At 41.4% G+C, this 21,132-nt stretch overlaps 1 protein-coding gene across 27 annotated transcripts in view; it reads right to left on the reverse strand.

The window, feature by feature from the left end:
* Positions 1–21,132, reverse strand: part of trol (terribly reduced optic lobes) — a 623,238-nt gene that overhangs the window by 168,869 nt on the left and 433,237 nt on the right. For 24 of the 27 annotated variants that reach the window (XM_075684186.1, XM_075684204.1, XM_075684193.1 and 21 more), the window contains 13 exons: positions 19,142–19,282; positions 18,715–18,915; positions 18,494–18,586; positions 18,315–18,398; positions 14,819–15,061; positions 13,771–13,884; positions 13,520–13,647; positions 12,224–12,310; positions 6,145–6,206; positions 5,517–5,816; positions 1,251–1,357; positions 903–1,077; positions 18–299 (listed from right to left, as the gene is read on the reverse strand). In XM_075684186.1, the coding sequence (XP_075540301.1) occupies positions 18–299; positions 903–1,077; positions 1,251–1,357; positions 5,517–5,816; positions 6,145–6,206; positions 12,224–12,310; positions 13,520–13,647; positions 13,771–13,884; positions 14,819–15,061; positions 18,315–18,398; positions 18,494–18,586; positions 18,715–18,915; positions 19,142–19,282 (2,017 nt within the window). The remainder of the gene's footprint in view (positions 1–17; positions 300–902; positions 1,078–1,250; positions 1,358–5,516; positions 5,817–6,144; positions 6,207–12,223; positions 12,311–13,519; positions 13,648–13,770; positions 13,885–14,818; positions 15,062–18,314; positions 18,399–18,493; positions 18,587–18,714; positions 18,916–19,141; positions 19,283–21,132) is intronic. The other 3 variants (XM_075684198.1, XM_075684208.1, XM_075684201.1) reach the window with 1 other exon arrangement.

Below are 21,132 nucleotides of genomic sequence, written 5' to 3' on the forward strand. Positions count from 1 at the left end.
CTCGAATACTTGCTTACCTCCTTTCACAAACAGCACTGTCCTAATGTTATCTGTTCCCATGGCATTGCTTGCAGTACAAAAGTACTCTGCTTCATCAGACTTCCGAGCAGCAGGTATCCGGAAGACTCCATCAATGAATGTAGACTCTGGGTTGACCATACCATTGCGGCCTCCTGACCATTTAACAGTAGGCTCGGGGAAGCCATCAGCTAGGCAACGGAACTCAACTGGCTGACCAACGTTAACCTCTTGGAAATGTGGCTCAATTCGTGCTCGTGGAGCTGATTTCTGGTCAAGCCCTGGAAAATAAAATGTGAGCATGAATCATGTGAGTATAAAAGAGGTGGTGACCTACCCAGCTCAAAGAATGCAATCACGCTACTTCAGTGTGACATTAAACAAGTGACATGTTATGTGAAACAATTTTACACAAGCACAGTCAAGCCACCATTTCATCTTTATACCACTCTTGATGAAAAATATGGGCCACACTCAACACTGTCCCTTATTTTATTATTACTCCTTAAAATATTTCAACCATTACCACCTTGGTCTCTCAGGAATTTCTCTATGCCTCTTCATAGCCTGAGTAACACAGAATGCATGGTACTGCCCATCCTTGCAAGCTTGCGATTTGCTCAAGGGTAGCATGCTAGGTGAGTTGGTACATAGTGTAACCACAGAGTGAAAAGAGAAAAACACAAGTGGTGCAAGGGGCCCATGCCAGCATGTGTCCTGTGTGCTACTACTCCTTATGCTGTAACCTTTCACTGGTTTCCTGACAATTTATCTAAGCTTTCTTTGTTATACATGATTACTGAATAATACCCAAGTCACGAAGCATGTCTCGAGAACTGCTATAACAAAGAAAAGCTTGTCCAGTGGGCAGCATTCATGATTACCATCAACAAGAAGAACGGCCTTGTCTTGGGCAACACTTGAGACATCTGAACCGGTGCACACATATGTTCCATTGTCTTCAACACGAACATCAGGCACCGTCAATATTCCACTTGCTTCTGTGGCTCTTAGAGGCAAGCTACCAGATTCTTTGGTCCACACCAAAGAGAAAGGTGCCTGAAACAAAATTTAATCGTAGACAGTCATAGGAGGACACCAGCAATGGAAAAAAATATAACAAAAAGCTGTTGTTAGTTCACTTTCCAAAGCCCTTCGTTCTTCTGGCATTTTTTTACGATAGGAAGTAGCAAAAGCATTACCAAAAATGCAGAAAACTGAAGGAACCTTACCTTTGACTGTGAATATCCCGTGCAGCGTATTGTCACAGTCGACCCTACTGGAACTCTTTGAATTCGAGGTTGTTCTACCTGAACTCTCATAGACTGTCCACCACCACCTAAAATAACGTGGCACATTGTCATTATGAATTTGAGCATCTTCAGACATGTATGAGTTAAATACCTATTTCAGAACCTAAAGCTTAATTGAACATTATCGTCACACCACCTTTCTTTTTTGCTTCGCTGTATACAGCCTTCCATCTTTTTTAACACACTATCAACAGTTAGATACAAAGCAAATATCAGTCTACCACCCATGCATAACAATAGACACTGTGTGAAACAAGCGTGAAATACAGGTACAGCATAAGTGTACAGACCCAATTTACAGCTAAAAGTGTTCCTAGAGCCAATAAATATGCTGCAAAAATTGTATGAAATTGTGCATGGATGGTAACCCCAGCACTGTGCCAGTGATCAAGTTGAAATGTTAAATGTTCACCTTTAAAAGTGTGCCAAGCTCCAATCACATGATCTCAAAGCAAAACAAAAATATTTTCTTCATATAACTGCTATCTTTCAAAAGAAACATAAGCTCTTCATGTTATCACATTTACGGAAGGCAAACGTATTGGGAACCTGTCTGGTGTGATGTGTCTATCACAAGATTCAAGTCAGTGTGAGATTGCCTCTTGGATATAATTATAAGCAGTCCAGTTTAGGAATGCCTCAGTAAAACACCTTTTGCCAAGATGGTAAAAAAATTCAACTTAGACACCATTACTAAAATTGTTTGGTTTATGCTGCTGTACACATACCCAAACTTACATCAGAACCTCTGATACCTGAACTTAGATTTCCAGAAAGCACATAATTTCTTAAGAAGAAAAAAGGGGTAGGGGTGGGGAGTCTGTGTCATTAGAAGAGTTCACAATGGCACAACAATATTAGTATGCAAAGAAGGACCATTAGTGCCAACAGGACATAAGACTCGCAGGCATGTTAGTCAAGCTTTCTGTCAAGCTGTATCCTTCAACACTGATGACGTCAAGTACAAAACAAAAAGCAATGGCTCAAACTGAATATTTCTTTCAGTGCATTATTTTCAAATGTATCTTTCTATATTCTAAGAACAAATCTGTCAAGCTTGCAAGTTGGCATTCTTCAGAAGGCCCTTATTTGTCTTTTAGCTGACATACAGATACAGCTATTAGGATGTCATTACACTATGTGAACACTGACGTGTATTAACTGAAAACTAATTGGCACAAGTATAAGAAACATGACATAAGTATAAAAGACTGCACGAATGAAAAATAACCAGCATGTATATTTTCTACTTTAAGGAGATCCAGTATTTTCCTAAATAGATATGCATGCTGGAATGCGCTAACTGTGCACACTGGCAGTCTTTATGCCAGCACCTTACTTGTCAAGGAGTGATTGAAATCTCTCTTTACAGCATTTAGAAGTGAAAGCTCACAGCCCAATATGTTTGCTGTCAAAAAATAAACAAATGAGCATAATATGCAAGTATGCTACTGCAGACTTCCATTAATTCGACCGTAGTTAAATGGATTTTTGGTTAATTCAATCCCAGCCGAAGGTCCGAACTGGTGCCTATGCATTTTGAAAGGGCCAAACTTTCGTTATTTCGATCTTAAAATTGGCCTTCGTCGGATAACTTGAACTTGACCAGTCAGCAGGGATGCCCCTGACCCCGGTCATGGTAACCCCGATAGCAAACCATTTAATGGCAGCGTCTATCTCGGCAGAGTTTAGGGGACAGCGAATGCGTTGATCACCCATGTCATCTCTACTTCTAGTTAGGAGCTTTAATGTCATTTCAACGTTAGTTATTTGCACTAGACAAACAAAGTGGGCACGAGTTTGATATGGGGGTGTTTGAGAATAGGGAAAATATTGCCAACGAATCAGGTGGCGTGTTTTGGCATTTTACTGTGACACCAATTACATGGACACTCTAGGCACATTTTGCCGTCAGTGTCGCCGTTGCCGTGATGATGCAAACAAAGTCCATGGGTGATAACACCGTTGCCGCGCATCATATGCTGCATGTGCGAGTGAAAGCACACGAAGGAAGCCGACGATTGCGGCTCAATCTGGCGCACGTGAAGGAAGAAAGCGGAGAGCAAATGCACAGTCTTTCGTCGCGCGATAAGCCGTGGGGGCGATGGGAGGAAGAAGGGGGGGGGGGGCGGCGTTGTGCTCTGGCAGCAACTTCGCGTTTTGCGGCAGGGCGCGAGGGGAACTGACAATCGCGACTCAATTTTGCATGCCATATCTGGAGGAGAGCGGGGAGGCAGCGAGGGAGGAAGGGGGGCTGCTTCGACTCCACCAACAAGTCTGTACTTTGCATGGCCGTGCGGTTGCGTGCACCATATCTGCAGACTGCTCATAGATTTGTGCATGCCGTGTTCTCGCCGCTCTTGTGTTGAACCGACAGACTGCACGAAGGTCACTTCGCTCGCTGCTGCTTACGCACTTGCTCACACCAGTGTTTTGACAGCAAGTGTCTGCGCTCACCGAGTGTGATGTGTTCATGCTGGCTCGTGCACACTGACAACATGCCTGTTAATTCAGTCGGCAAGCGAATGTTTCCAATTTTATACGGCCGATAAAACTACTATGCTTACTTCATATAGCTGTATGCTAATTTGCTATTGCAATTCGATGCTTCGCCTTTCGGGCGAAACTGCAACCTTTTTCTGCATCTCCTTTAAGTCGATACACCAGATAATTCGATCAATTTCATCGGTGTTGTCAGGGTTGAGCTAATGGACGTCGACTGTATATATACAGCAAATGAAAACAAATCCCCTGCTAGCACTATGACAAGCCTAAGCAGAAATGAATTCTGGGGTTTTACATGCCAAAACCACGATCTGATTATGAGGCACACCGTAGTAGGAGATTCCGGAAATTTGGACCACCTGGGGTTCTTTAACGTGCACCTAAATCTAAGTACACGGGCGTTTTCGAATTTTGCCCCCATCGAAATGTGGCGGCTGTGGCCGGGATTCGATCCCACGACCTCGAGCTTAGCAGCCCAACACCATAGCTACTAAGCAACTACAGCAGGTCCTTTCAGAGGAAGCGTGTTTTTAACCTGATGGAGCACAATCTTTTTACTATCAAAAATAGAGATATAAAATAGAGCTTGAGAGAGCTTTATGCTTGATGTACCATTAAAATATTTGTTGTACTACCACTATCTTAAGCTTGTAAGCACAGCTAAAGGAACACACTTAAAAAGTAAAATGTCACGTAATAATATCAGCAGAAAATTTATTAACACCTTCAGCATGTTGTCAGAGGCATTCACGATGTGACATCATGCTGTTCATCATGTTAGCTAACTCAAAGGGAATTTTCTTTATAGAGAGAGTTTGAACACAATGCTTCCAAGCATGCACGTGATGTATCAGCAGTAATGCCAATTCTCTGCAGTTTGGGCTAGTTTGGACCGATTGTTCTTTTTTTTTTATGTACCATGAGCATTCTTTTCATCTTTTGTTTTTACTTCCTCTAATTTCCGTGCCTACTGGAAAAAATACTTCAGTTGGTATCTTTATATCTGTGTGCATCAGATCTTATTTAAGGTGTGTTTGAGTTTTAGCAGTGCAACTATTGTTTTAACCAAGAAGGCGCTGTCATGCCAGAATGTCAACACTCCATTTGGGAGCATATTACGTACATATTACATGCTGATTAATAGAAATAAAATGATGCTAGCTAGGCATGCATGCACCAGAGGAATGAAAATGACCCATTGCAGTAATGACCTTACACCTTGCCACTTAAAATGCCAGAAGTACCAACCTCCCTCATGCCTTCCATTAATGGGTAGCACAAATGAGTGAATAAGGTTCCAAAAAGCCTTATGGGAACTTTTCGTTGCTGTTACAGCACTGTGATACAAGCGAGTTCTGTTCCTTTCCTGCAGGAATATTGGCTGTTTATACCAAACGAGAGCAAATCCCAAGCTCGAGGAAGTGCAAAGATCACTTTTGCCTCACAGAGATGACTCACATGTTGCCATTAATTGCAATGAGAACTGCTGAATGCCACAAAGGCAGGCCTGCCCATGTTTTTACAGCCAGAAAGATAAGAAAGGAATCATTGTTGCCACAGCAAAGCTGAAGATATCAGCATGACGACACCACATCGAGCATAACAGGAGAGACCACAATGAAGAAGAGGTGGGGAAGGAAGAAGAGGATATTTCGATGAAGCACAACCGGCGGCCATTACCCCATACATGGACGAATGCCACCTCTTGAAACGAGCGTGTGGGCCATACAGCTCTGCATGTGTATGTCCCACTGTGCTCTGTCTGCAGTGCTGGCACCAACAGCCTGCTTATCTTGCTGGACACTGATTCGATGACCAAGCCAGATGAAGCATTGATGGGAGCAGTGCCGTGGATCCAATCAAACCGCATCGGCAGAGGGGGCCCAGATACAGAGCATGTCAGGCTGGTGCTTGCACCCAGCGATGCTTCCAGGTTCTTGGGAGTTATCGAGACTGTCGGCAGTGATGGTGCAGTAGTGCCTGGTTCGTGGGTGATGATGATGATGGTGACAAAATGCAACTGTGCACAGGAAATGATAGTGGTAGCTGCGCATGTGCAATATTTAAGCAGATTCATACGGTCTCATGGTTCCACAAGCTTGCCACATTGAGTGGTTAGTCACTGAAATGCATCTTTTGCCACTGTTTTTGCATAGTGTTTGCCATCAACAAATGACGTTTGCAATACCCTACTTCCCATAGCCTGCCTGAAGTAGCATATACTGTTTCAATTGATTCGGCTTTGCAGCAGAAGCTTATTTATTAGCTTTACTAATGGTTCTAACATAAAAAAACTATAGCTAGTTACCTCCTGAAGGTTCACAGCGACCTCCCAGCTGAAGAGGGTTGCCACTGTAGCCAGGTGAGCATCTGTAAAAGCATTGCATCAGTTATGATGCCATACATAACAGAATCAAAGTAAGCAATTCACCAGGAAACCTGAATTTGCATATAGCCTGTGTGCATGACCTTGCATTGAGATCTAGAACGCAGTACTCGAACAGACAGTTACAGAGAACATCTCTCAGTTGCAAGCTGCCTACTTATAAGAGCATTCAGATAGTTTTCATACATGAATAATTTCCATGAATTATTCATGTATTCATAAATACTTAATAAATTATTCAAATATTCATGAATTGATCATGAATAACCAACTAGCCCGAATTTCAGCTCTAGTGTAGTACAGTTTTCATGTTCAGCAAAATTTTGTGGCTGGCAACACACTGACAATACAAAGAGGAAGAACATACAGAACAGCTTGCATTTGATGACATTCACAAATAAAGTCCTCCAAATTTCATGTACACTCAAGTAAAACCAAATATTTTCATTATAATGAAGCTTGCCATCAACACAGCAAACCCTTTTTAAAGGAACGTTAAGGACATATATTATAGCTACATGAATTGTAGATTATATTCCCAAAAACTTGGAGGATGCTTAAGATTTGCCTTTAAGAGTGGAATGTGATAGCATTCAAAGGTCCCCGACTGCTTCTCACGCTTCCCAGCAACTGCAGCTTATGTAACCATAATGTTTACCAGGAAATGCTGGCGGCGAACGCTACGCACGAAGCTGAACTTTCTGGTTGAAATGCAGCCTCTTGCATGGGCTGATCCCGGAGACAGTGCACAGTCATGCCGAAAAAAATTTCATTTTCAGGTTTCTGTTATCGTTTCATACTTTTAATATTTAAGTCTGAGAAGATTTAACATAAAAGTATGTGCTGTCAGTGTTTTGTTTCATGACATTTGTTTGTGGGCTGACATTCTCAAAATTTCGAGGAATAAATTTGTCAAGAATGTAGGACAAGGCGTGAGCAACATTAGTGATGGAATGATGTGGCAATATAACTCGCATATACCGCATGTCATATAGCAAGGCTTGGCATATACATAAAGCTAAATATATACAGCATTTTTTGCTCGCAGACAACTTCGCTGATGCAGACACCATATTTTCAGCTCTTAACGCTATCGTGTTAAAATCTACGAACTTGTTCTATACCATGATGTGACATATCTGCTTAACAATCTCTACTAAAAAAATCTACTAGAAGTGACACTTCCCTTGAGTTCAGCAGGGCACCTAAACAATCTGGTGAAGGTATTTCATTAATTTTAGAAACTGTAGTTTGACCTAATGTTGGCCTTCTGTGCCCCTTTATGATATTTTTGTTCATGGTGTCTGTGCAAACCTCAGAATGTAGAAGTTGCACGAGTGTCGTTCTCGAGCAATGAAAAAAGTATGCCATAGAAATTTAGTTAAAAATATCATATTTGAACATATATAAAAAATATTTAATACATGTAACAGGGCCACAAATGTCATGCATTAATGACCTTCATGTGATGTAAAAAATTAAAAAAATTGTTATGTATCACAATCAATGTAATCTGACCCTGTGTGCAGCAATTACAGGTGAAAGCCTAAGGAAATGGAAATGACATATGCTGACTTGTTACATGAGTGCCTGCGGTTGTTCATCCGCTTTATAAACAATTTCTCTTCAGGTCCTCTTAACTGCGCATGAGCACTGTGCCCTAATGAAGCTGAGTCACCTTGCCAGCCTCATTCTATTACAATAATAGCACAAGAATGCATCACTTAACATCATAGGTACAGGCAAATTTTACTAATAGGATATCACATAACATTGGTTTAAAACAGTGGAATGCATATGGTGCCCATATGAATGGGACAAAAATGATAAGTTTAACAGTGTTCATAATTTATCATTACTATTTTAATTTTTTTGTCCCATACCTGCAGATGCTTCCTGCATTCTAATTTCCATAGGTTTGCTTCCACTGCCCACACACTTTGTGGTACAGCCCAGTACATACAATGAACAAAAGCTTTCAAGTTCAAAGACATGCGTCTCAATATGTATTATTCATGTAAGAGTTATGCTCATATAAACGCCCTCAGCAATCAGCCATATTAACGTCACTTCCATGCTAACCCCTCATGTAATGTTCTCATCACAAAATATTTTTGGTGAAATAATCAATTCTGTGGAAGTCCACAAGGTAGGAGAAGTTTCATCAAAGGGAAATCCACCGTATAAGAGCAGCAGAAAGCAGCAAATTGGCTGCTTCCTTTGTTGTTTCGTGGTCCTTTTTGGTGAATGACAAGATTTCCCTTTCATTCTAAAATTCATACATCATTCTGCAATAAATGGAGTTTCAGAAAAATGCTGTGTGTGTGGGCCCAGTTTCTGTGTAAACACTGTGGAAATTTTGGACTGCCCAAATTAGCCACATCAACTGATGGAATGCCTGTAGGCATTCTCAGGCATTCTGAAGTGATTAAAATCTGCTCTCAGGATTATTGATTTAGAGGATTAGACCATTCAAGGTTACTATAAAGGTCAAACTACATGTACACTTTCCAGCGCATAAAAGCTCGCACCCACACACTTTGCATTTGCCGCACCTCGTGAGTAATAGCAGTTTGAGCCTACAAGACGTGCGCCAGCACGTCCACTTGACTCACATTTTCCCCTTGGTAGACATTGTTCCGTATTTTTGTGAGGCAGCCAGAGCACTGATAGACAGCTTTAGAATAGCGCTTGTCCCTTTACGTACATTCAATGCAAGCACCTTTAGAGAGAATTTTTTTGTGCATCCCTTCAAGGCTTTTAGTTTAACTTATGGGAACATAAACGCAAGAAAGCATTATTTAGCGTGATGTTAAAAACTAATTTCGCTCAAAGAGAAAATGCAGCAGCCGTGGAACCTTCTTCCAGATTCAATGACTGAGCATGATGCAACACGTACACAATGACAAGCTGCACAAGTGCTGGCACAGAAATCTTGACATTGTAATTTGCGCAAGGTTCATTTGCAGCTTGTTGCTCTGACCTCTCCGAGGGTTTGCGGTCATAATCACGTTGTGTGATCACAGTCCCAAAAAATTTTCTCTCTTATTTTCTCAGGTATCATATTGTAGACATGAGCGGAAGCACCATAGTACTGCATCTTTGGTAAACATTTCTTAGTCTACAACATGGGTGAAATCGTGCTTGAAGAACTGCTCTGAAAAGCGTCCTTTGCCAACAAGTGATGTCTGCTACTGTTCTTGTTGGTGCTAAGAACAATGCTGATTAAGCCCGCATGATTTATAGTTCAGAGTGAAGAAAAAAGTTTGCTTGCCGATTTTCTCTGAAGCAGAAATAGCACCCCTATTTGGTACTGACTCCACTTATTTGCCATCAGAGATGAGCTTCTGTTAACTATGCATGCCACTCACCTTTTCATAGTAGAAGCTTCAACATATCTTAGCAACTTGCAAACACGCAGTAACAGAGGCTTGTATCCCCACCCCCTCTTTGCACAAATTGATGGCTAGAGATGACAGGTTTTTTCACTCTGCGTGCCTTATTTGTTGCATGCCATCTGCCACAAGTACCAGACTACATGCGCTGCTGAGAACCATTGTACTGAGCGCAGAGCCACTTTTGCATCATGATGCGGAGAAGTAGTGAAATGCACTCCAGACGGGTCAGTCATGTATGTCTCTCTGTGCGTTGGTCACAGTGCTGGGCAGTATAGAAGGTACATGTATCTTAGATACTATCTTAAATACTCTTTGGGTATCTTGTATCTGTATCATGATGCATCTGGCAAGATGTTTATCAGTATCTGTATTTCCGATACATGAAAGAATGTATAGTGTATCTTAAGATACAAGATTCTGGCTATTGCAGCATCACCGTGCAAAACTATAAACGTAGGCTGAACTCCACTTCTCTAGCTGATACTGCTGCCACTAAGCCACCGGAATAAAACTAAAAATTTTTTTTTTGCCAGAGCCCTCTGGTGAGGGCAGGCGATGAGGTCTGCATGTTCCTATTGGTGGAGAAGAGTCACGTGGTGGCACTCGTGTGATCTCAACAAAAACAAGCGTGCGAACGTCTGCGTGCAGCCAACATTTCACTTTCTTTATGTTTTTGTTTTTAGTTGCGTTGGCCATGCCACGACACTTGCTAATAGCCACAGTACTGTGTTGCTAACACCAACACAATTCTGATGCCACTGTAGTGTAGTTATCAAAGTTTCTCTTGTGTGGTGCTTTATTATATGCGAAGACTGAAGAATGCTAGATGTTAGGAAGGAGATTAGAGAAACATTATATTACCGAATACTCAGTTTTTCTCATGAACCTCCAGATGAGCAAGTTTATGCTATTTTTCACAGGCACTAAATTTTCTATTGACTGACCTTTTGAGCAGGCAAGCTGACAATTCTTCATGCTTAAATGTCATAGCTATTAGTGGTACTGCCTGTATCGTGTTTCTACGTATTCACTGTGATTGTGTGATATGGAACCGCCTTTCTATTTTACTGAGATATATATTTTTTTCTAGGTCACCTTTAAATTTCTTACTGTTACAAATCACCAGGTAACTGGAGCTGTAAGTGGAAGTAGTATGAATAGTGGCAGTATGCTGCGATGCTTTGTGCCACTAGAATACATATGAAATCTTCTTGGGCTGTACAAGTTTTCCAGTAGAAGAAAATTTTTAAAAGGATTGCCACGTTAATCAATATGTTGCTAACGAATGCTTTAGGCCAGCAGATAAGTAAAATATGCAAGGTCACTGCAGCTTTATGTACTCTGTATAAACGATAACAAAGAGGTTTAACCGATGGGCCCGATTTTTATTAATCACATCATGAGAAGCACACAAACAATGACACCAAAGACACCTTGTACTTACTAATTGAATTAAATAATTGAATTAGCAATTAAAAAATTGAAGAGCATCGCATGCATAATGCAAAGACGTGGAATCGTTCCCACCTGTGGCAAGATGTTTTGTCATCCACTTTCATTGTCATTAATTTATCAATTCTTTAATTCAATTAGTAAGTACAAGTAATTTCCCCTATGTTTTCCTTGGCGTCTTTGTTTGTTGGCTTCTCATGATCGGTATAAATGATGTGTCACAAAACGTAAACGGTAATACGTTTACGGACAAGGTAAAACTCCACAGCGGTATTTGTGCCATCGTGCAGAGGTTTGTTATTGATGTTCTTATAATTACATGGTGGCCCGCTAGCTGGTCAGCAAGCAGAGCAGTGACTCTCATCAATTTTGATACAGACATTTCATTCAAATGAAACAAGGTTGGTCGGAGTTAGGAAATTTCCAAGCCAACATTTTTGTGCATACGCATTTGCTGCTACATTACATAGATCTGTAATTAGAAATTTGCAAATGTATCGAAGTATCTTAAGATGCCAATGGAAAGTATCATATCGGATACAATTATTGTGTTAGTATTTTTATCTGTATCTCAAATGCTTGTCGCCCGAGTACAATTGCAAAGTATCTTTGCCCAGCCCTGATCGGTAGGCACACCTACTCCTCTAGCCACCATAATCCTGTTGTTGCTATTCGGACGCATCTCGTTAAGCCTACAGGGGCCGGAATTGCAGAATGATCTCGCAAACTGGACGCGCTATACACTCATAACTAACATTTTAGGTGAGTTTAGAGAAAGCGAAAGCTCATTTAAATAGTTCCTGGCGATCAATGCAAGTGAAGACATAGTCATCACCAGAATACACGCTGAAGTGGAAGCCATGGGTGCAGCCATGTTGGACGCTATTTCTAAGTGCATGTAAACATTAGATATTTGTGCTTGCGTAGCACTTTCATGCGTACGGTCTGTACTGCACCATCTGCGCATGCGTAAGGCGCGAGCTTTCGCGAGCCGGCACGCATATGTGCAGTTTAGCCATAAGGTTCCAATTTTCCAACAGGGACACTTTTTATCTATGAACAAGAGATCTGCAGGCTGCATTGCAGCACATGGGGCACATGTGTGAGGCCTTGGTTCTAAAACACAGCAAACCTGCACTGTGGAAACTTACTGTTCACAGTTCCGTCCCGTGTAGCCAGGTGGGCAGGCATTGCAAGTTGGCTTGTTGTCAGTGTCCAAAAAGCAAGTTGGAGAAAACCTGAATAAAAAAGAAATTGTTTAAGACTCAAAAGCAATCAAGATTTCAGCAAGGTAGATGTTACATGCCGTTTCAAATTTTGTACTGTAATAGGCAGAACAAAGAGAAAAAGAAAAATCTAGATCTGAGCATGTGTTGATGCTTATACAGCACCATATGGATGAAACAACCACTTTATTCCCAATTCTGTGCAATCATGCCCGGGAAACGAAAGGCACAGTGCTCCAGCATACTGCACTGCAGAATTGCAGTTGCCATCCTGTTCTCAATTGTGTCTTTTTCAGAATATTTTCAGTGCTTCTAAGCAGCTTAATGTGCGAAAAATTTGGCAGAGATCTTCCCTGGCAGAATGCATCAGTAATCTAATATCTGCCTGTCCTGTGAACAGTTATTAGTTTCAGCTCAGTTTATTCTCCTTAGGAACCCTGAAGGGGTATTACATACGGGGCAGGTTTTACATACAGTATTCTACATTATTTACATCATTAACTATATCCGAAGTGATCAGTCACATACTGCTAGAATGAGGATGAGCAAGTGGTGGCAACATCAACAGGAAAGCCGTTCCAGTCTTTGGCAGTTCAAAGAAGGAACAAGGCAGGAAAATGAGCAGTTTGGGCATGCGGGCATGTGATTTACTGCGAATGACTGGAGCGGTGAGAGATACACGCTGCTGGTACAATATAGGCTGCATTATGAAGAGTGCTGTAAAAGAGCTTGTCATAGAGCCCACGACTAACAATACATTGGCGATTAGATAGAGGTTAACCCAGATTCTGCTTCCTGTGCAGGAAGATCAACAACCTATGAATACAGAGAATAAACGAACCTATTAGCGTAACTCCGAACAGATTTAAGCGAGTCGATGAGGTACGCTACCTCTCATAACTTTAACCAAATGCACTTCTCACCAATATTGGTTATGCACCACCCCCACCCCCTTGTACATGCAGAACTATGAAAATATCTCATAATGAAGCCATAATAGTAAAGGCTTCCCATTGGCAATTTCAAAAAAGTAGATAGACAATCAAGCTGATTTGCCTTGGTGAAGTGAAACTTGTTCTGGCGTACGTTTCAAATAAACAGTTCAGTTTGCTTTCTTGCATAAAACTATATCTAAATTTTCTTCAATCTACAGGCAGTAATGCAATTATATGGTGACATTTTGTTAACTAACTGACAATCAAGAAATTACTAATTCCTTACTGGTTAGATGGCATTGTGTGTGGGCATGGGCATGGCTTACAGTCCTCAGGTGTGCCCCTAGTTGCATCACCATAAAATCCATCAGCACACCTTTGGCAGTAATCTCCAACAGTGTTGTGCCTACACCTCTGGAAGCACAAAGGTAAGGGAAAGCTGTCTGGTTTAATTAACATACAGACAAAAGCAATCACATCGGTACAAGCTGAAGCAACACAATGGCAGTAATGACACTCTAAGAATAAAAAACTTACAACGCAGTTTCCAGTTGCAGCATCACAAGACTCTGAATGGCCATTGCAGCGGCATCGTGTGCACCTTCCAAGGCCAGGGCCACTGACGTCCCTGATGTAGCCTGGTGCACATTCCTTAGTTCAAGATCAAAATATAAATGAAAAGAAATGTTTAAGTAGTGTACTTCATAACTTTTCACAAATACATTGACAGAACTCATGCCTAGAAAATTTTACACCTTTTGCTATTAACATGGCATAAAATTAGCTTATCTCTGTTTAAACAATGACTGCTTAAATGACTTTAAACAATTACTGTTTAAACAATAGGAGACTGCAGATCTAATGTTGAACTTCTAAGATCAACTCTTATATTTATGCAGCTCCAAAGAGAAAGTGAAAAATGAAAGGAGGAAACAGGACCTGCAAAAGGTAACATCATTTCACGTGCACAATATTCTAATTTGTTAGTTATAATGCTAGGCTTGTTCTTTCAGCTTGTACTTTCTGTGGTACAGTTCTTCCAGCCATCTGTACCAGCCAGCACAATTACTACTAACTTTCCCCATATAAATAGTTGTACATACATTCGTGCATTGGGCTTCCTTTTCGTAACAATATTGTGTGAATAGGTTTTAACTAACTGACAACCAAGAAATTATTAATTATTTACTGGTTAATTCCACCCTTTCTCCCTGTCTGCTGCAAGCTGCTGCACAAGGGGTAGGGGGATGTTGGCAAAGGAAGTTCTTCTGGAAGGTAGTAAAAAAAAATTCCTTTCCCAATCCATTTTCAAACTGCTCATTTGCTTTGCAAGCTACCTCCTTACTCCCTACACATGCCAATCTTGGCTGATCAAAGGTGTGGTGCATAATCACAATGTGATTATTGTTGATAAAACTCTGAGGCACGTCCTCTTCATGCTAGTGCAATCCGTAAGGCAATTATTCCTTGAAGTGCACAGTGATAAATGGAGATGCAGAGCACTTTTTGTGGAGGAATGTGTTCTCAGCTTGTCACTGACACAGCTTTGCTACTCAATCACTCCATAGCAGGACACTGGTCTCACCTCACAGGAGAGACCATTGTATCCAGGAGGACAGATGCACTGTTCCACCTCAATGGCCACAGCATGACCAGTGGATCGCAGAGGAACGGCTGTTGAGAGGGAGACATCACTCAGGCTGGAGCTGTGCATGCGCGAGTTGAAGGATGCCCGGATCAGCAGGACTTCCACATTGGCCAGCACCTTCATTATGTCCTCTCGGGTGGCTACTGTGGGGCCACGAGAGTCCACTCGCTGCCACTTATCCTGCATATGTGGAAGTAGTATTGGTTTACTGACAACAGCATGTTTTTTTTTAGAATTTTCAAGACAAAAACATGCAAATGTTGCATGTTTGCAAATGTTGCAAAAACATGCAAAACATGCAAATGCAGAATCAGGCTATAAAAAACATGAAACTGATCAACAGAAAAATATGAACAAAACGTACAGAACTGTATCATGGGCCCTGTGCTCATAAGATTTCAGAAGTCAAATTCTCTTAAGTGACTATTTGTGTGTCATGATGTGATCCTTGTGACTGCACTACAGGAAGGTTAATTATCTATACAGTTTATGATACACTGCTTTTTGGCACTGACACCTACTGTCTTTCTCTGTATCAATTATGCATTGTATGTACAGTAGAACCTCATTATACAAAATTTAGGTTCTGAGGCTTTACGCGCCAGAACCACGATCTGATCATGAAGCGTGCCATTGTGGGTGACTCTGGATTAATTTTGACCACATGGGTCTCTACTTGAGCATTTTTGCATTTTGCACAATTCAACATGCGACTGCCACAGTCGGGATCAAACATGCGACTTCGAGCTCAGCATTTCAATGCCATAGACACTAGGCTATCGTCGCTGGTCACATTACAGTAAATTCACACAATAACAAAAATATGGCTATACTGAAGAGCAATGCCAGTGCTGATTAAAATTCTACAGGCATCTATGTACGTATTCTTTTTTATGGTATAATAACAATCCCGTAAATTTAAAAAGGGTGCTAAGAATCTCTGGGTCAGGAAAGGCCACCAATGGAAACTGACTCTGCCAACCTTTAGCAGCCGAACTCTGTCGAGTGAGGCTAGCTTAGCAGGACACTTTGAGAAACTATCAGATGTTGTTTGGGATATTATCAGTCTTAGTGAGATTAGAAGAACTGGTGAGGCCTATACATTGCTGAATAATGGCAATGTCCTCTGCTATAGAGATCTCCCTGATAAGGAGCAATATGGGCTAGGATTCCTAATCCATAAGGACATAGCAGGCAACATTGACGAATTCTACAGCATTAATGAAAGGGTAGCAGTAGTCGTAATCAAACTTATTGAGAAGTATAGATCAAAGGTAGTACAAGCCTGCGCTCCAACATAGGAGGATGGAATAACATTCGATTTAATCAAAGATGGAGGAGTCATAATGCTAGGAAAACTGGCGGCTCTCTTTACGAAGTGTCTATCGACTGCAAGGGTCCCAGAAAACTGGAAGAATGCAAACATTATACTAATTCACAAAGAGGGAGACTTTAAAGAATTCAAACATTATAGGCCCATTAGCTTACTCGCAGTACTATATGAAATATTCACCGTGATAATCTCCAATAGAATAATGGCAACACTGGACTTTAGTCAGCCAAGGGAACAGGCAGGTTTTAGGAAGGGATACTCTATAATGGATCACATTCATGTAATCAATCTGGTAATCAAGAAATCTGCAGAGTATAATCGGCCTCTCTATATCCCTTTCATAGATTACGAAAAAGCATTTGATTCAGTAGAGATACCAGCAGTCATAGAGGCATTGCGTAATCAAGGAGTACAGACCGCTTACGTAAATATCTTGGAAAATATCTACATAGATTCCACAGCCACCTTAATTCTACACAAGAAAAGTAGGAAGATACCTATAAAGAAAGGGGTCAGACAAGGAGACACAATCTCTCCAATGCTATTCACTGCGTGCTTGGAAGAAGTATTCAAGCTATTAAACTGGGAAGGCTTATGAGTAAGAATCGATGGCGAATACCTCAGCAACCTTCGGTTTGCCAATGACATTTTTCTATTCAGCAACACTGCAGAGAAGTTACCGCAAACGATTGAGGGCCTTAACAGAGAGAGTGTAAGAGTGGGGTTGAAGATTATTATACAGAAGACAAAGATAATGATGAATAACTGGGCAAGTGAACAAGAGTTGAGGATCGCCAGTCATCCTTTAGAGTCTGTGAAGGAGTAGGTTTACCTAAGTCAATCACAGGGAACCATGATCATGAGAAGGAAATTCACAGAAGAATAAATATGGGTTGGATCACATATGGTAGACATCGTGAGCTCCTGACTGGAAGCTTACCGTTATCATTGAAAAGGAAGGTATACAATCAGTGCATTTTACCGGTGCTGACATATGGGGCAGAGACTTGGAGACTGACAAAGAAGCATGGGAACAAGTTAGGGACCGCGCAAAGAGTGATGGAATGAAGAATGCTAGGCATAACTTTAAGAGACAGAAAGAGAGCGGTTTGAATCAGAGAGCAAACTGGTACACATGGTACTCTAATTGACATTAAGAGAAAAAAAATGCACTGGGCAGCTTATGTAATGCGCAGATTAAATAACCGTTGGGCCATTAGGGTGATAGAATGGGTACCAAGAGAAGGGAAGTGCAGAAGAGGATGGCAGAAGACTAGGTGGTGTGCCGAAATTGGGAACTTTGCGGAAGCTAGTTGGAATCGGTTGGCACAGGACAGGGCTAATTGGAGATCGCAGGGAGAGGCCTTTGTCCTGCAGTGGACATAAAATAGGCTGCTACTGCTGATGCTGATTAAATTTGATTATTGATATCTTGCCACCAAACACATTCCCTATACTCATAGAAAACTTTCTGTGGCAATGAAGGGAAAGCTATGGAGTAGTAGTAGTCTGTTCCATTAGTAGAAGAGAAAAAGGAGGTAGGAAATGAAGGGTCGCAGGAATCATAACTGTCTTGCTCTTCGGTGGACACCTGAACTATTCCACAGCTGTGAAAGTGTGCACAACTGAAAGTACTCCTGATCATAGTGCCACATTGTCATGAAGCGTCAGTTTAAGCTGAGGAAGAGAAAACAAACATCTTAATTACAAAAGCAAAATAATGACAAAATACACTCTTGAGTTACAAATGTGAAACCGTCACTTGTGGAAGCTATGCTGATTCAATACCTGTTACAAGAAACCAAGAGTGCTGTCTAGCTATGCCAGAATACTTGGCACAATAACACGTGTAGAAACACCTACCTAGCAGCTTTGCCTTCATTGCAACAGAAAGTTGTCTGCAAGTATATAGCATGTGACTTACACTGACTTATTCTCAGGTAACCATCATGAAGAAGTTTCAGCAAGTGACACTGAAAAGGTAGACTGAAACCACAATGCAAACTCTTTTCAAAGGAAGCCATGCAAAGACAGAATACCCTGGTATTGCTAATACTGTAACATGCAAAACCTTGCTCCACAACACAAAACCATTCTCACCTCTCTTAATGTTACTTCAAACATTCTTGTCTCAGAGGGTGGGAGTGGAGGAATGTTTACGTAGAATATGGTGACACCGTTTCCCTGAAATGTAAAAGAATGTTATCAATAAACATGTGAATACAAGCAGTGATATCTATAATAGAATTCAGCTTGACATATACAAGGAAATAGCTTACAGTGATTTGAACGTCAGCATCACTGTAGGTTTCTCCATCACTGTCTGCTGTGAATCGTTGGGTATAGCGAAGCAATCCTCCATAAGATGTAAGCTGAAAGGCAAATAATAATAATAATAATAATAATAATAATAATAATAATAATAATAATAATAATAATAATAATAATAATAATAATAATAAATTATATGGCACAACATGAGAAGGCATCAGTTGGTTACCTTGTTGCCCAAGAACTGTGCTGGAAGTGACCAAAACAGGGTTTCCTTTTCAGCAGGATCACGTGGGAATGCTGTGTAACTGACTTCATTGTTTGATGGGTTAACAATGATACTCTCTGTGACAATGTTAGAATGGTACCGGTTAGACAGCTGAAAATTGTGGGCATATGGGTCCCTCAAATCTTGCAAGAGCATCTTGACCTGTAAGCAGGAGAGAGTGAATAACTTCGTTTCCTTCATTAATAGATAGGACAGCAACATGCCAGAAGGGAAGTGGTTTTGATATAAGAACATAACTTATTCATTACAAGGTATCCTGATCGCTGATGCATGTTTTTTGTACACACTGAAAAGTGCTGCTCTTGGGCGAGTGTAAATTCATATTGTGCTAACATGCACTAGACATAGACTAACAGTTACAACTCACCTCGCTCCTGTAGTAAGAGCTGCTGCTGCACTGTTCAGTGACCCCGAAACAGAAGCAACGAGAGCAGCCTTCCTGGTTAGATGCTTCCAAGTTAAAATATCCTTCTTTGCACCGATTGCAGTTCTTTCCTTGTACATTGCTCTGAAACAAGAGAAATATGTCAGAGTGAGGTGGCCTTATTCTTATAATGATGATCTTGCTTTAAATCTCCTTTAATTTACCTAACCTAGATACTATTTTGCTTCAATGCTTCATTTGTGGGGAGCATGTGTGCCCATTTATTGCAGTGCGCTGAAATGGTGCATGATTGCACGATGTAACCCACACCAGAAGCTGGCAGGTGGCGAGGGGAGGGCACACCATGCTTCTTTTCCTCTGCTCCTTGGAAGTGCCCTTATGGCACCTTGGTGTGCACCTCCACTAGGTTTGTTGGCATAGCCGAGGAGGTGGGGGGGGGTATACAAATTTTTTGTGGAACAGAAAGTTTTAGGAGGTGGGTTCAGAACATGGAGGAAAGAAAAGTTGAATGTGGAAGCAAGTCGAGGGCTGTTTGTGTGAGCTCACATCCGATTGTGGAAAAAGCAACTACATTTGTTGAAAGAAAGAAAAAGAGTTTAGTTGACCACACTGGCGATGGCTAACACCTGAACATTGGCCAGAAAGGGAGATGGTGCAATTAAGAGAAAGCAGAATTGTAGACAGCCCAGAGTGGGGAGCAAAAAGGTACAGAAGGCCAATTTATAATAATTACAGTATTTACAATAGTGAATATTGGTGTAACCTAGTCAGACATTTTGCCTCCCATGCAGGAGAGGTAAAATGTCCTCCCAAGCAGTGGGCATGAATAGGTTGAGCAGACAATTAAGAGAGCCCATTGCAAGAGGTGCAAGCCGATGGGCTAATGTATCTAGTAACATTCCAGAAATTTTCAGGGGCCTTAGCTTCGTTAACGGTCAGTGTCGAGATGTTTATAAAGTGTACACACAAGTTCATCCACGTCGCTGGTTTCCCCAGGCACGTATGCCTATGATAGGCATATAGCGATTACGGGAGCGAAGACATTTTTTTTGTTGAAAGAATGACGACTTTGCCGTTCCCTGGAGAACAACCAGCCCTTGCTTTGTGCATGTCACTGGTTGCGCACACAAAGTGCACCACTGATGAGATTCTCTGTGGATGAGATGCACAGCCTGACTTTGCTGCTTGCAAGCATATTTGATGCATGAACGGAGAGGCAATGAAAAAAAAAAATCGACTGTAGAACCCCCTTTCCCCTGAATCAAATGTTTAGGACCACTTTGTTTAGACCACACTTTAGCGCCGCTTTCGGAGTGTTAAGTAGTGAGAAGATGTTGCTTGGCACCTTTAACAGGCAGAACATTGTGGCCCCACCCAAGATGCACCTCTACCTCATTCCTGATTACGTTAACCTTTACTGTTGAGGGGGGATCAGTGCTATAGTTACACAGGGAGAAAGATGGGACGAGTACGTGCTTAAAACTTGGAGGCATTCTTGCTCCCTACCAGGCCTTTGTGACGTTGAAGAGCTTCTCATTTCTGGTACATGAACGACTCTTCAACCACACTGAGCGGAAGAAAAGCATTCTGAAAGAATTGCGACTTGCTTGTCAAGGAAACGCATAATAAGCGCTCCCTCCCCCTCCCTTTTTCTTTTGGTTTTCTCTGACTTTCATTATATAAATGAACTTGAAGAGAGCTTCCTGTTGGGCTAGATTATACACATTGTTCAGATAGAAAACGACGCAAGAAACAGAACAAGAAAGAAAGATCTACAGAAGGCTGATTTTCGCACAGCAAAATATGTCAAGGACGGGGTTACAGGACATGGGAAGCTATGAAACAGCCACAATGAACAAGTGGGAGGGGAGGCAGCTGAAAACACGACATCCATGCAGCAGCACAATCTTGAAAAGGTAAACAGAAATATAGGAATGTTAGGGGTCACTGTGCTGTTCAACAAATCACGGAAT

Source organism: Dermacentor variabilis, chromosome 3 (assembly GCF_050947875.1).
Source record: "Dermacentor variabilis isolate Ectoservices chromosome 3, ASM5094787v1, whole genome shotgun sequence".
In the NCBI taxonomy this organism is placed as follows: Eukaryota; Metazoa; Arthropoda; class Arachnida; order Ixodida; family Ixodidae; genus Dermacentor; species Dermacentor variabilis.